We start from the raw sequence: 14,479 nt of genomic DNA, 5'->3' as shown, positions 1-14,479 counted from the left end.
TTTTTCTGATGCTGGAAAGGGCGCTGTCAAGGAATGACACAATGAAGAAAAAAGCGACAAAAGTGACTTTTTCTAAGGGGCGGAGACCTTGACTTGGGGTGTGTAGGCTGTTGTTCTTGCACAGGTAGTTCAGTGAGACATGTTTTTGCCAAACAAAGTTTATTCCTTTATTCGTTCTGAATCTGGACCTAATACCCACAGGGAATGATCTCTCAGGGACTGGATGCTAAATATGCACAGACCCAATACACTTGTCACTGAAGTATTGAGGGAACACCATAGTACTACAACTAGGACAGTTCTAGCTTATTTCCAACACATTGCGATTTTCTTGACATCTTGAAAGCATGGCGGTGTGGAGCTCAGCTGCGGCACTAAATAGCAACGAATATTTATAAATAATTGTAAGACAAGTAGTGATGTGAGTTTAACTGACGTGAGAGCAGCTTACGCCATATTTGTTGGCACTGTGCTTACCCAGCTCCCTGTCATCAAAAAAAGAAAGTTATATAAAATCTTTTGCTGCCTGCAATACAGTCAATCAGGCTCGTTTCATTCATTTCGTGGAGACAAAATGGCAGGTTATAAGGCTTACGATGTCGGAAATGCTTGTTTTGTACCCTGTATTAGGTGTGAAGCATTTTATCTCTGCCTGCATGTATTAGCCATAAGTATCCGTGTTAGTACGCGTAACTGGTATACTGAGCAAACTTAGAAATTGGGTTGAAAATGAGAACAATCACATGATTAGAAGTGGCCGCTATCGGTTTTTACAAGCCTTTAGTTTAATAACGAGAAAGTGAAAGGACAGTTCTTCCAAAGGTCCTCAATTTCATGGGCGAACTAACTTTCGACCGAGTTTCGCTTTCATTGGTGTTAGGGAACTATGAAGACAGATATTACAGCGAGGAGCTGGATCGTATGTTGAGAATGTTCTAACTGCTCTTAGTCGGCACGTTTTTGAAATTGAGGCAAGCATAGCATATTCTTGCCGACATAAAATGTTGGTACATTCAAGACATTGTCGTTTTGCTGTACGGCAACTGTGTCTCCATTACTATTCCTCAATATTTGTAGAACACTTAATCTTCAAAAAGAGAGCATATGAAGTACCCTCTCGATGTTATCCTAATTTCTCGCGCGCTTGCATCTTTTCTATAGGGTGTCCCAGCTAATGTTAGCCAGGCTGTTCAACGAAAAAAAAGAGATTCAATAAACGCAGTGCATGATACGAATATAAGACCTAAGGTGTTCGGTCGTCATAAGTTTGATGACGAAACACTGTAGGCCTTATAAATGTATCAGACACCATGCTTTTTAAACTATTTATTTTCGTTGAACAGTTTGGCTAGCTGGGACACGTGGTATGAGTTAATCGTGTCATTCTTAGTTTCCTTTCGTAATATTGTTTGTGAGTTCTCAAAAGCACATTGTTCGAACTCAATCTCATGTTTCGGCCTTTCTGTAATATCCCTTTAATGTACTTAAGAAGAGCACATGTGGGTCAGCCAAGAGAGAATACAAAAACCCCCTCTTGCAGCTTTTTTTTTCAACGTGGAAATAAACAAAGTACATTCATGAGCAAATAGGTGAGAACACTTAGAGGAGCACCGTCGCCGCTAATGACCAGTAGAGAGGGCGTTCCGAGCACTGAAATATGTATGTCTATGCTTTGTCAAACGTTTTTACAATACCAAAAGAGGAAGTCATGGGTAGGCAATATGAGGCCGTAGGAAAAGCTGTTGAAAGTGTTGAAAGGTTCTTTTTTTAAAAAAAATATAAGACTGCTGATTAGCATTCGTCCAAGCTGCTGTTTTGATAATGCCACATACTCGCGCCGTGTCACAAAAAACAGCCATATCGAATTACACTGGAAGGTTTTTCGTTCTTAGATGACTGTGCAGTTACTTTGAGCGCGACATCCTCATGTAACGTATGTTTGGGGCTGTCGTTGCTCCAGCTTAATGGTGATAGGATCAGTAAAGCGGCCGCGCGGCAGTCCTGGGTCACCCTACATGGAACGTCACGATGCGGCTCTTCAGGTAGCGTTATTGAGTGCTATGAAGTCGGGCGCGGATCATCATTCAAGTGAGCCACCATCAACTCCGTCTAATCCACGTTACCAGAAAAAAAATTGCAACCAAAACATGCGCGACACAGTAGGGCCGCCCTTATGCCACCTCAGCGAAGTTTTCGTTCCAACGCCTTTTATTGATGCTGCTTTGCACACGACAAATTATGATGCATTGAAATCGCCAGACAGGTATTTCTGACATTTCGAAACCTTGATCGGATGGCCGTTTGCTTGCTTTCGACCGTGCATTCCCAGAAATATTACACCCCTGACTGCGACGCCGCGCGCAACGTCATAAGCTGCTGCTCATTTTGTTTGAATGACGTGGCACACTAGGTGCCATTATTTCAATGAACTTTTAGCGCACGCTATGCCCTGAAGTGAGTAGTCTTATATACATTCATCTGCAAGATCGCACGGCATTCCTTTGACAAGAAATAAGGAAGCATCTGCCAAGCCAACTCGAATGCTTTAAAACCTAAGGATCAGTTAACTATCGCAATGTTTTTTTACTTCACTATTGGTTTGTATTATCCTATATTACCTGGGTTTGTATGAAGACAGCCGTCGTGATGTACTGTCAACAAAAGGTAACGTTTTGCACAGGAACTTCACCTGGGGCCCTGTTCTTGTATTCAGGTTTTCTTTTGATTTGATGTCCAGAGCATCATCTAGCGTGACCGTTAGGTTAGGCTGTGTCGTACGCAGCCCGCCATGTCGAACAGCACTCGTGTGCCAGAGAGGAAGGCTGCGAAAGCGTTTTGCTTGTACAAGGAAACTGGTCATTTCGCACGGCTGATGTACGGAAAGTAAGAGAACAAAAGGATTTTATAGTAGCCAGTACAGGTGCGCAAGAGCATACCTTTCGTGATGTGAGCCGAGTGGAATAAATATATTCAGCGATGAGTTATTTTCTTAGTGTTAGGATTGAGCATGTATTACTTGATGAATAAGGGTTAGTGCAAATGAATAAGCTAAGGTAAAAACATTTTTTTAAATGCTAATTTTTCAGCTTTGCCGGAAATACATTTTTTTGTGTGATGCAGCCTAAGCGAACAGTACATCGTTAGGACAAATTGCCATGACAAGTATAAGAGCAAAGATTTTTTCAAGGCCAGGAACAAGGTGTCCTCTTTATGTAGTAGATGTGTCGGAATATGTTTTACGCATTTGTTCGGCTACTCCCTCGGATTAATCGCACTACAATTTACATGACTAAGTCATTGAGAAGCTCGGCTCTAATTTACGCCCAAGGTGTTCACTCCAGCGTATGATTACCGCATAGAACGTATCCTGTTTTGAAAAAGCCTATACCCACAACGAGCGACACCAATCCTCGAACAAATTTCACTGAGCAATAGTACAGGCCTTTCTGGTAACACTGGCCGCCTCTTTGAATCAAGGCATGATTTTGTTGGAATTTATATTTGGGTTCGCCTAATTTAGCCAACTTTGCACGCACTGCGTTCGCCTTCAGAGTAGCTCTCACTAAGCCTCGCCGGTTTACTACCTTTGTTGTAATGGTCAAGCCAAAAGGAGTTCGTTTCAGTTGCTTCGTTCAGAGAGTCAACGTTGACAGCTGGCACACGTTAACCGCTGTCACTTCTATGTGGCCAGAGGTCCAAGAAGTTTGTTCATATGTCATTCGCGCAAGTCATTCCCACAGGCACAGACACAATGCACACAGTCTTGAGAAAAAATAGGAGGATGCCATCCTTGGCAGCGAAGGTCGGCCTTCACACAGTCGAAGGTGTCGTGTGAAGCTGGTGGTTCGAGACGTAGCACTCGGCAGAGTTCCATTCTAAAGACAAAGGGTGGGAATAAAATAACAGGATAGATTCTTTGGGCATTCGTTGAGAGTCACTGAAAACTTCAGCAAGTGATGTAATTTTTGCCACCTTACCAAAAACATGTCCCAAAAGCATCATTTACAGATCTTAGTGTTATTCGGTGCTTTAGCAAGATCGATACAGTTGAAATGTACCTGCAGATTTCAATTGCCGCCATGATTAACCCTATAGGAGAGAGACACCCTGTTATATGACAGGGCATTATTGTTTAGCAAGAAATGAGAAGAGATATTCTTGAATGCTGATTGTGCCGTATTGAGCGAGCTAGTAGTTTGTGCATTTCGCAACACTTACTGTGTCTCCGACAGCAAGCTGTAGTCTGTTTCTTTTTTCACAAGGTCAGTTCTACGCGCAGTCTGGAAGCACGACCCGTTTTTGTCCCCTGAGTGGACAGTGATGGATTGCCATGGAAGAATCTCTGGGAAAAAGCGAGTAATGGGCTAACGAGTGGGTAATAAGATTGCGTCTAAAAGCAGACGTTCTTCTTCCCTTAAAGTATGTGCTCGGCCTTGGTAGCCAGACTTTGGCATGGCGTTTTGATGTTCCGTGAAGCCCAAAGCTGTAGGAGGACAGGCATGCAGTCGGGCACGCTGTGACTCTAATGAGAAGGGTTGCAGGCACGGATGGACAGTGCTGCAGAGTGCGCAGCTAAGCGCAAGGTCGCAATTAATGAGTGCTTGAAGAAGGGGGCAGCATCGCAGTGAGCATTAGCACGCGACTCTGGCGTCTCTGAGGGCAGTCAGGCGTACAGAAAGCGAAAGGGGGTGAGGCTAGCTGAAGAAAGTGGGAATGTTTTGTTATAGAGTTGGTAACAATTAGTTTATTGTTTGCAGATGGTCTTTCATGGTTGTTTCATATGGGTGAGCTAATGGGAGGACGCAGCGTTGGTCACTCATTCCATCATTTTGTTTCGCTTACTGAAACGTTTCTGGTGACTAAACTATTGTCACCGATGTTGCAATTGAAACGTTAGTGAAAGGAATAACTGTGCCTCCAGAAAGAGCAAACTACTCAGGTGACAGCGGAGATTAAACTGAACGCATGCTCTAAGCATATCTGTGATAATGAGGTTTGTGGTATGTTTGTTAGTTCTGCTGTTCCCTTGCGCGAATGAAGAACTCGTCGCCCGAATGGCCTTAGATCGACTGCTTGAGATGAACATGAGATAGACATTCGCTATTGCAGCTTAATATTACTTTAACATATCGACATCTTTCTAGCTATATAAGTATACACATTCTTTTGTTTCTTGATGTCAGTTGTAGTGGACGTCAGCGGAGGTTTATGCGATGCGAATTGTGAATTGCGAATTGTGTGCGGACCGCAGAATGAACTTATATTTAGCTCGACGAGGTGTGTGTTTGTGATAATGCAGGAAAAAGTGAAGTCGAGCGAAGGTGATTACGCAAGCGGAAATGACGCACGATGCAGCGAACTGGGTTGAGGAAAGGAACACACACGGAGGCAAGTGATGTGAGGCAGACGCCAAGAGGTTTATTTAGCATGGCCGAGAAAGAACACACAGGAGGGTAAAATGCTCGCAGCAGGCAGAGAGAAAAGCATTGACAGAGGCACGCCAGAGAGAGAAAGATTACTGCAGCTAGTGACGCGATAAGCACGAGCTTCGTTCTGGACCTATGACCGTGACACAGAGCATCGCAAAATTTATCTTTTCAATACATGTCGTGCTATCGTCTCTGCTCACTAACCAGGTGGGCTGTGAGCGTAAATTAAGTTCACTGTCATAATATTGGCATCCGTAGAGCACGGATGCCAAAAATGCGATAATTCAAGTGTCTGATTTAGAGTTGTCAGCTTAGAGGCTGTGATTATATGCACTTGTCTGTAGTATGTCCCTTACTATGTATTTTCAGGAGTTTTCTAAAACATGGTTACTTGGAGAGCAAACCTAACTAGGCAAAGCTCTTGCTTATGAGGAACGACGGTGCAACGTCTTAATCACTCACATTTCTATTTAACTAGCACACACTACTATATCAGCCGCCTCTTGAGCCGATAAGGTGACAGTGCTGCTAATTTAAGCTTTCAATGCCTTCTCAGCCGTAAAAAACCAGTGGTCATAAGTCCAGAGATGCATGTTGCACGTTTTAAATGGATACAGAGTACAGTAATGTTTATGTGCAACGTTGACAGAGATACAACATTGAAGTGAATGCGAAAGAGCGAACATGCAATGATACGGCATGCTGCTGTAAGTACAACACCGAAGCTAGCTCGTGCTTTGCGGTAAATTACGCTGCTTGTTGTTTTAATCTAGTACCCTGATGTGTGTTATGAGCACACATTTGAACATATTCTCAGGCACAATTCAGCATTGAACGCAAAAATGCGACAGAAAAGTAAGTAATCATCAGTAACCTCTACCGCACCTGAACTCTTGCAAGTTAAATTTGAGGCAAAGCGTTTGTGGTCGCTGATGTCCGAGTACAGCTGACAGCACTGTGGTTCGAGATTGTGGTATGACACATCTCTCCAGCATTTTTCGACGTTCTGCTCTATAAAGTAGACTTTCAAACGTGCAAAAGCGTAGAACATCAAGCTAATTCTAGGAAGTGGGGTAGCTACCTCAGTCTTGCCTACTACGGTTATACGTGACCTGAGCACTGTAGCAGCATCTAGAGTGAGTACTAGGTTGAGTCTATGCCTGAGTATTGCACTTTGAAAGCGGAAAAGGGCAGAACGCATACGCGACTGGGATGAGAAATTGTCGAAATTGCTTGTATATTGCCTATCAACTGCACATTTTTGCTAAGCCTTAAAATCTGCATGCTACATAAGCTGCTTTTGAAAGCTTCTATTGAAGTTTTACTAATGTTAATTATCTGTGCTAGCAAGCGGCTTTAGGACGTTAATAGAAATGACAGCATATGATAAATTGGTGTTAGTTTGTTCAAAATGTGTAAACTTGTTTGGCTAGCAAAAATGGCAGTGTTTTTTTGTTCGCAAGCAAAATTTCTCTTATTGCTTCCCTTATGCTCCGTAATTTTCAGGCTGATTGTGCTGTAATTTCACTTAATAGTTCTTGTTTCGATGGTCAAGCATTATCTCGGAGTAAACATCCCAGCGAGCCAATCTCGACATGAAGCAGGACACTATTGCTTTATTAAATTGGATAGAGTGAATGCCTGACCATACTCAGCCTTTACCCTTCTAACGACAGTAGCATGCTTACTATGTGTTTCAGGGAAGCCTGCTTTTTTTAACCAAGTGGTATTTTCATCTGGACGCGCGCGTCGCATGCATGGCAGTCTTGAGCCTAGAATTGCTCTGTAACCGCTGATAAGAAAATTCAGCTGCTAATTAACAAGTCTTCAAAAATTTGCTGTGTGTTGACTTGTAAAGTACGAAATTAATTTATATACCTTACATATCCTGTCTCCTCAGGAAGAATACTTTTAAAAGATCACAGACAAAATGATGTCACAAAAGTTAGGTCAAGATTTCTTCTGCCACTTAAAGCTCCCACGCAGTTGCACATATTGCGCAGTGCAGAGTGGTGTGAGGTTGACAGATAAAGTTGTTTCAGATTTGGGATTAATTTTTACTAGAAAAATACGCTCTGCATAAATCGAATAAATGAAGCGATGAAACATGGTTAGAACGTTTTTTACAGCCTCTCTTTGGAACAAAACAAGTACAAAGAAACGATGTGAACAGTTGTAACGCATACGTTATAATATAGCCAAATAAATTAGATTGATATCTGCTAACATACATCTTCAAACACTCTGAAACACAGCAAATATTAACTTTGAAATACAAGTATACAAGTAAATACACAAGGAGGAGGTCTCAAAGCCGCAAGACTGAGAGTGAGAACTTCTAAAATACCATTCATCCACATCCGCAAACTTCTTTCTCAAAAATAGTCTAGTCAGGACAGAACTACACATCTCTGCCTCAAACGCACACACTCGCTCATCACAAGGTAAATTAGCACTGTTCAGACCACTGGACAAAGCTGAGTACAGGATAACATCAAACACAGTTATTGCCACTGTCAAGGCAAGAGCCGCCTTTGAGAATGGCAACTGTACAAACGGAGTACACTTAACAACACACTGCTATGCCAGAGCGACACAACCGCTACACGATGGCAGCAAATCGAAATTGCCGTAGCCCAGTTGACTCCAACGGAACGCGCATCGACATCACCGAAGCAGCAGACGCAACACAGCTGCTGTCAAAACGGAGGACGCAACGCCACACATGCACACGCACACACCCTACTCTAGGCAAATACATTTACCGGATAAACTCGAGGAGAGCTGACGACACCGAAACACTTGTACTACCTACACTAGAGATAGAGAGAGAGTGGAGATTAGGTACGCGGTTACGAACGTCGCGGCTAGACCGCTGCTCTATGCACTTCACTTTCTAGTCTATACACCATAACGACAGCAAAGGAGTGCGTGCCGCGAAACGTAATGAGATCAGCGTCTGACAAACTTCACAGAGGACAAACGTGTACCTTCACTTCTCCCCACCTTTTTCTACGAGCTAAAAATATGTGGACGTCAGCGTTGAGAACGTGTCTTGTAAATAGTCATGTTCTTACGATGATCTTAAAGCGTGCCCTGCCTTGTGCACTGGCGCTCTAAAAATATGGCAGTTTGTGATCATTCTAAAAGCTCGTCATGTGTACCTGCGGCTCCATAGGTACTTCGAAATCAATTTTCTTCAGCGAAAGCTTAGAAGATGGCTACCGTGGAAAGAAACAATAAAAATTACACTGTGGTTTTAGTAGCAAATTGGTCAGCCGCAGTATTTTAGTAGTTGGTTAAAACGAATCATTAGACTTTATGAATAATCAAAATTACATAGAGTAACAATGGTCAGATCTTTTGGTTTCTTTAAGGCGTGTGTCTTGAGGTAAAGCTAACTGGTGGAAACTACCGCCCCACTGTACGCACAAGACGAGGTGGAGCGCAGGCAAGGCTACTCGTTATAAGCTGAAGCAATCGGTAGTGGTAAATTGGAAAGTCATCACGACGAGAGCGAGGGTGACATGGGGAGTGAGTGAGAAAATGCGGGACTTCTAAACAGCGGCCCGGACTGCCTGTTCCAGAAGTGCCGAAAGCCATAAACGCCAAGCCGGGTGTGTCGTCTGCAGAAAGCAAACCTGGAGTGGGGCCACCCACTTCAAAAGCCCTAGGACAGGAAAACGATCCCGCCTGTACAAGGTCAGCAGGTGGGGTAGGAACAACCGGCCATGGTTGTTCTGAGCCCGAAGACACCAAGAGGACTGCGAGGTCCAAGAGATTTTCAATTAAACTCGGCCATGAAACGCAGGTATCTCAATAGCACGCCGAAAAATCGGACACGCCTACTAGACTGAGCCTGCGTTGACGGTGCAGATTCTGTCTTCTGCAGTAAAAGGGAGGGCGCGGCGTGTGCCAGCGCCAGAACCAGGCTGACGAAAGAGTATTCCAAAGAATTGGTCTGACATCCGGGTGTAGTCCCTGCCTATTAAATGAGTTCCTGCAGAGCCCAGAACAGGTCAGCGGGAGTGGTCGACAGGTCCGACTGTGGCGTCGTCTGTCGCTCCTCGCAAGCAAGTTCAGCTGATCGGCCATTGATTTCGGGGCCTCACTCAACCACAGCTACCTAGCTCGACCATCCGATCGGAGAGGCGCTCCGCGCGGTCGAACGCGTCCCTGGGCACCATCTGGAGGCTGCTGTTGGAGATGGAGCTAGCCTTGCGACTGCTGCTTGTCCCGGGCTCGCTACACTCGTCAATGGAGACGATGACGTTGCGCGCCCTCTGGGCGAGCAACGCCTCGACGGTGTACGGGGGCGGCGGTCCGCCGTCCGTGAGGAGCGTGAAGTCGGACGTCTCGAAGGCCAGCGAGGAGCGGAAGGTGGACCGGAAGCCGGACGGGAAGGTGACCGACACGACCGACTTACCGTGGCGCGTGGCCCGGTGGCGGCCGCAGCAGCGCATCAGCGTGTCCCGGAAGGCCTGGCGGAACTTGAGCGACATGATGCTGTACAGGATGGGGTTGATGGTGGCGCTCACGTAGTACGTGACGCCCGAGACGTACGTGAGCAGGTTGAAGGCGATCTCGAGCGCCGGCGTGGGCACCTTGGCGTAGACGGCCATCAGGCGCTGGGCGTGGAACGGGGCCCAGCAGATGAAGAACGCCACCACCACGGCGACTGCGAACGTGCGGAAAGGGGAGACGAAAGTGAGATGGTCGGCACACCGGCGCATCGATGAAAAAGTGATTGGTTCACATTTAAACGGTGTGAAACAGTCTCCTCCCATTTTCTAGGTTTCGACAGCATCTGTCTATGTGAATGCAGCTGCACAATTAAACGTATCATTGTTGTACTTTGGAAGGGTATCTATGCGACCGCATCATTACGTAATAAACCACGCAGGTAGGTGTGTCGCCGCACTCGCATAATCATTCGTTGGCACCACTTTGTTCATTCAAATTAATTTTGCCTAAAATAATCCCTGAAAGGAATAATATACCCTCATCGCAGTGGTTTGATTAGTTTAGCGTATACAGCAGTAGAAAACATTGTTTTTCTCATATTTTGTGACATAGGCTTTAATAGAGAGGTTGACGTCTTTAAGCTGGGCCGGCTACGCCTCGTCGCATGAGAAACAGTATGAAATGGTAAAGTGCAGAAAACTCTAAATACAGTCAAAATGAACACATACAAAGCTCTGAACATGAGTGCAGGACGCCAGAGAAGATAAGCATGTACTGTTGCGTAAATGAATAAAAGCACATAAAATGTGCGAGAAAACACATTTTTTGCAGAATAGTGGACGCACGCAAGCACATCATACTTACGTAAAATATATTACTACGGAACATACAAGATCACTTACATGACACATATATTATCTGTAGCACTGTCACTTTTGTATTAGCAGATACTTTTATATAAATCTGTGTGTCAGTAATTTGCGTTCATTATTAGGAGGGCTTGACGTGACACTCCATGGTTGCTTAGTGGCTATGCTGTTGGGCTGCTCAGCACGAGGTCGCGAGATCGAATCCCGGCCGCGGCGGCCGCATTTCGGTGGGAGCGAAAACAGCCGTGTACTTAGATTGAGGTGCACGTTAAGGGACCCCAGGTGGTCCAAATTTCCTGAGTCCCCAACTACTTCGTGCCTCATAACCACATCGTGGTTTTGGCAGGTTAAACTCCGTAATTAATTTTTTTTTGTCATTTTATTCAAGGTTTCAAGTAATTGTATTTTTTCATTGAATGCACATCCTCTCTTGCTTCGAGCTTTAAGTTCACGGTATTCCACATAGTAATCTTATAATCACTATACAGGGTGATAACTTTTAGGTATTATGGAATTTTTAAAAATCGCCTGTGGCAGATAGCATATTTCTTGTCCTTGAGCTGGATTATTCCAAGTGCCGGCCATTTCTAGCACCAGAAATTGAAACAAATATTAAACGAATTAGCAGAAATCCCCTAATTAACTTCTGACTTAATTATTTTCCACCCATATTGCAATTTACGAATTTTAGCTGGTGAGCTTCAACACGTATTCGCTTGAAATGAAGTTTCAGGATGACGCCTGTTTCGATATATTATTTCCCAAAGTTTGGAACGAAATCCATGGGCGTTATAGGTACTTTAGTGCTTTAATGCGTAAAAGAGCGTTTTCTTAAAAAAAGAAAGTGGAACTACAGTGCATTTTTACGGCAAGTTTGATGCCGTATATATCCAAACTAGCGTCATTCTGGAAATTGATTCCAAGTGGACACGCGTTGAAAACTCACCGACTACAATTCCTAAGTTGCAATATGTGTCGTAAGGTAATTAATTCAAAATATAATTAGTGGATTTTCGTTGAATATTTGACTATGCGTTCTGATTTCTCGTGCATGTAATGTCCGCCTCTCTGAATAATCCGGCTCGACTTGAACTGCGTTATCTGCAAAGGGCTATTTTTAAAAATTCCATATAACGTAATGTGATCCAGCTGTACCAATAAACGAACAAATAAATATCCACTGTTCAAAGTGACCTTTAGTGTGCTGCATCAACATGTTTGCTGCAGTGCACGTTGTAACTTTCCATGTGAAACCTCCTCACTAGAAACGCTGTTTCGAAGATTTCACAAAATGAAGTTATTGCGAAGAGAACAAGAACAAATGACTGCTGTTCATGAACGTGGAAGAAAGTTCTCTTTTCATACGCATTTCACTCCTTTTGTCAGCGTTGCTTTCTTCATCTCGATAGTTGGGTAACCAGAATATGAAGTGCGAAAAAAAGAAAGAAACGAAACGAAACTGGCTTTTTTGACAACATGTCTGGGTAAAAAGGGATAAAGACGCAGCATCAGTGTCAATAAAGGCCGTGCTCCAGAAGAATGGAAACGTTCAGCACCGCAGGCTGTACATAACATACAACTTTCTCTTCCGTTTCTCTTTCTTCGAAGGTAAACTTCAATCGTCCCGGAAGCTTCCGGGTGGCTGAAAACATCGCACGACCACGTATAAGTATAGCCAAATAGCCGCGCACATTCCACGTATTGTTGTTTGCCTTCTTTGATCAATGCCTCTTGCTTGCTGCGGGGGAAGCAGTACGTGCTTTGAGGAGCGTCGTTTAGTTTTCAACTTCTTAAACCACGAGGCGCCAGACTGTCGCCGATGGAAAGAGACGCGCTTTCGAATTTTGCGACCATGAGTCGCGTCTTGGCGTATTTGTTTCCTTACTCGAATTTTGCGAGCCGAAGAACTGCTGTCGCACGGCGCCCTCGTTTCAAGAGCGTAACGCAATATGCTCGACTGACAGCTCGCCAAGGTGACTGTGTAAAGGCCGGAAAGGAACTCGTGGGACGGCGATCGCAACCGGAGGAAATTGGGTAAACAGCGCTCGAAGGACAAACGGACTGTGCTTTGTGGAGTTTTAGCGTCTCGAGTTGCGGGAGTTTATGGAAGGGGGATTGCAGAGCTTAGCCATATACGTCGCCTCAGCCGTGCAGCTGTCGCTGCAGGATTTTAATGTTCGATGCAACTCTCGGAGTTCCCGCGACGGCATGACATGCAAATGACCGAAATTGCCGCAGGAACTCAGAGTGCATAGAAAGAGATGCAACATTCAGGTTTGTATGATCCATGTGAGCGAGATATAAAGTGAAAACTTACACATTCTTTTCTAAAGAAAGGCGTGCTTATGGAAACAAGCTAGAAGGTAAATTGATACTGTGGCCGTTCAGCAGTACGTTTGAACGGTGTGGATGTACAGCGCTTCGGATTGGCATTTGTTGACTTTCAGGCTATCCTACGAATTCAATTCTCCGGCTCTGTGAGTTCTACCTCGTTCACTCCGGTGCACTTTTTGTGTTCCCGTTACTTTCTGGTTCGTCGCCGTGACCATGACGAGGCTCAAAATTTCACTTCTGTTATGATGTTGCATGCCTCCGCACATAGCATTCTGTTCGCTCGTAAAATCACCGAGGCTTATTAGCTAACGTTTGATAGAAACTGTAGATTTGAATGTGAGTGGACAGGGAGAGCCATCTAAGGTAACACAAGATAATGGTGCCAATTTTTTCTTCGTACTTGTGTGACCCATCTCGTTCCACTGAGGGTATGTAACGACTCGCCCAAATAGAAACGTTGCTATGCTATAGAGGGGACTGTTCGTTTATTACATTGAAATGTCGCTGAATTTTATTAGATCGCCAGCCCCACCGTCCTCTTCCAACACAATAAAAAGAAAAGAAAAAAGAAAGACCACATCAATCAGATATTCGTCATCTGGATGGTCACCTTTGAGGAGTCGTGAAATTCCTGTCTGATTGAGACTATTTAAGAGATACGGCGCGCGAAATGTAGAAGTTTGCAGGCTCACTCCTGGCTGACTGCTGGATTCTCTGCTCAAATAGTCTTACTTTTGCGCAGCTTGCTTTCTCACATGCCAGAGGAAGGTTGAACCCAGGCTGCTTTTAAAATTTTTTTTTTAAATTATGGGGTTTTACGTGCCAAAACCACTTTCTGATTATGAGGCACGCCGTAGTGGAGGACTCCGGAAATTTCGACTACCTGGGGTTCTTTAACGTGCACCTAAATCTAAGTACACGGGTGTTTTCGCATTTCGCCCCCATCGAAATGCGGCCGCCGTGGCCGGGATTCGATCCCGCGACCTCGTGCTCAGCAGCCCAACACCATAGCCACTGAGCAACCACGGCGGGTTAACCCAGGCTGCTGTTGAGCCGATAGTGGCTACTGCATGTCGCCTGCAGAGAAGCAGCGCTAGAAGACCGTACAAGGTAGGGAAGGAACATTCATGCACTGGCAATGTGCTCCTTCCTATCTTGTTCCATCCACTAGCGCTGCTTTTCTGTGGTAATACACCAACTTGACCGGCAGTTGATTCTTGCTGTATGTCACTGTGCTGGTGTTAGGTTTCAATGCTATAAACAACAACATAATTTTTTTTATGAGGAAAGAAAAACTAAACGTGACCCTGCACAAATGCAACTGAGTCATGTGTGTCGATAAAGTGCCATTCTTTGCTCAGTCCTTAGTTGTTTTTAAGATTT

The 14,479-nt window shown here is 44.5% G+C and overlaps 1 protein-coding gene across 2 annotated transcripts in view; it reads right to left on the bottom strand.

Annotated features, from left to right (window-relative positions):
- Positions 1-1,316: 1,316 nt before the first annotated feature.
- The window catches only part of LOC135903622 (pyrokinin-1 receptor-like), a 212,096-nt gene continuing 198,933 nt past the window's right edge, over positions 1,317-14,479 (bottom strand). Inside the window, exons 3-4 of one of the 2 annotated variants that reach the window (XM_065433928.2) lie at positions 9,856-10,107; positions 1,317-3,875 (exon numbers count right to left, since the gene is read on the bottom strand). In XM_065433928.2, the coding sequence (XP_065290000.1) occupies positions 3,811-3,875; positions 9,856-10,107 (317 nt within the window). In that variant the 3' untranslated portion in view covers positions 1,317-3,810. Of the gene's footprint in view, positions 3,876-8,788; positions 10,108-14,479 lie in introns of those variants that run through there. The other variant, XM_070525528.1, reaches the window with a different exon arrangement.

This window comes from Dermacentor albipictus, chromosome 9, assembly GCF_038994185.2.
Source record: "Dermacentor albipictus isolate Rhodes 1998 colony chromosome 9, USDA_Dalb.pri_finalv2, whole genome shotgun sequence".
Lineage (NCBI taxonomy): Eukaryota > Metazoa > Arthropoda > Arachnida > Ixodida > Ixodidae > Dermacentor > Dermacentor albipictus.
Note: the sequence above shows the minus strand (reverse complement) of the source record. Positions and strands in the feature narration are given on the sequence as shown.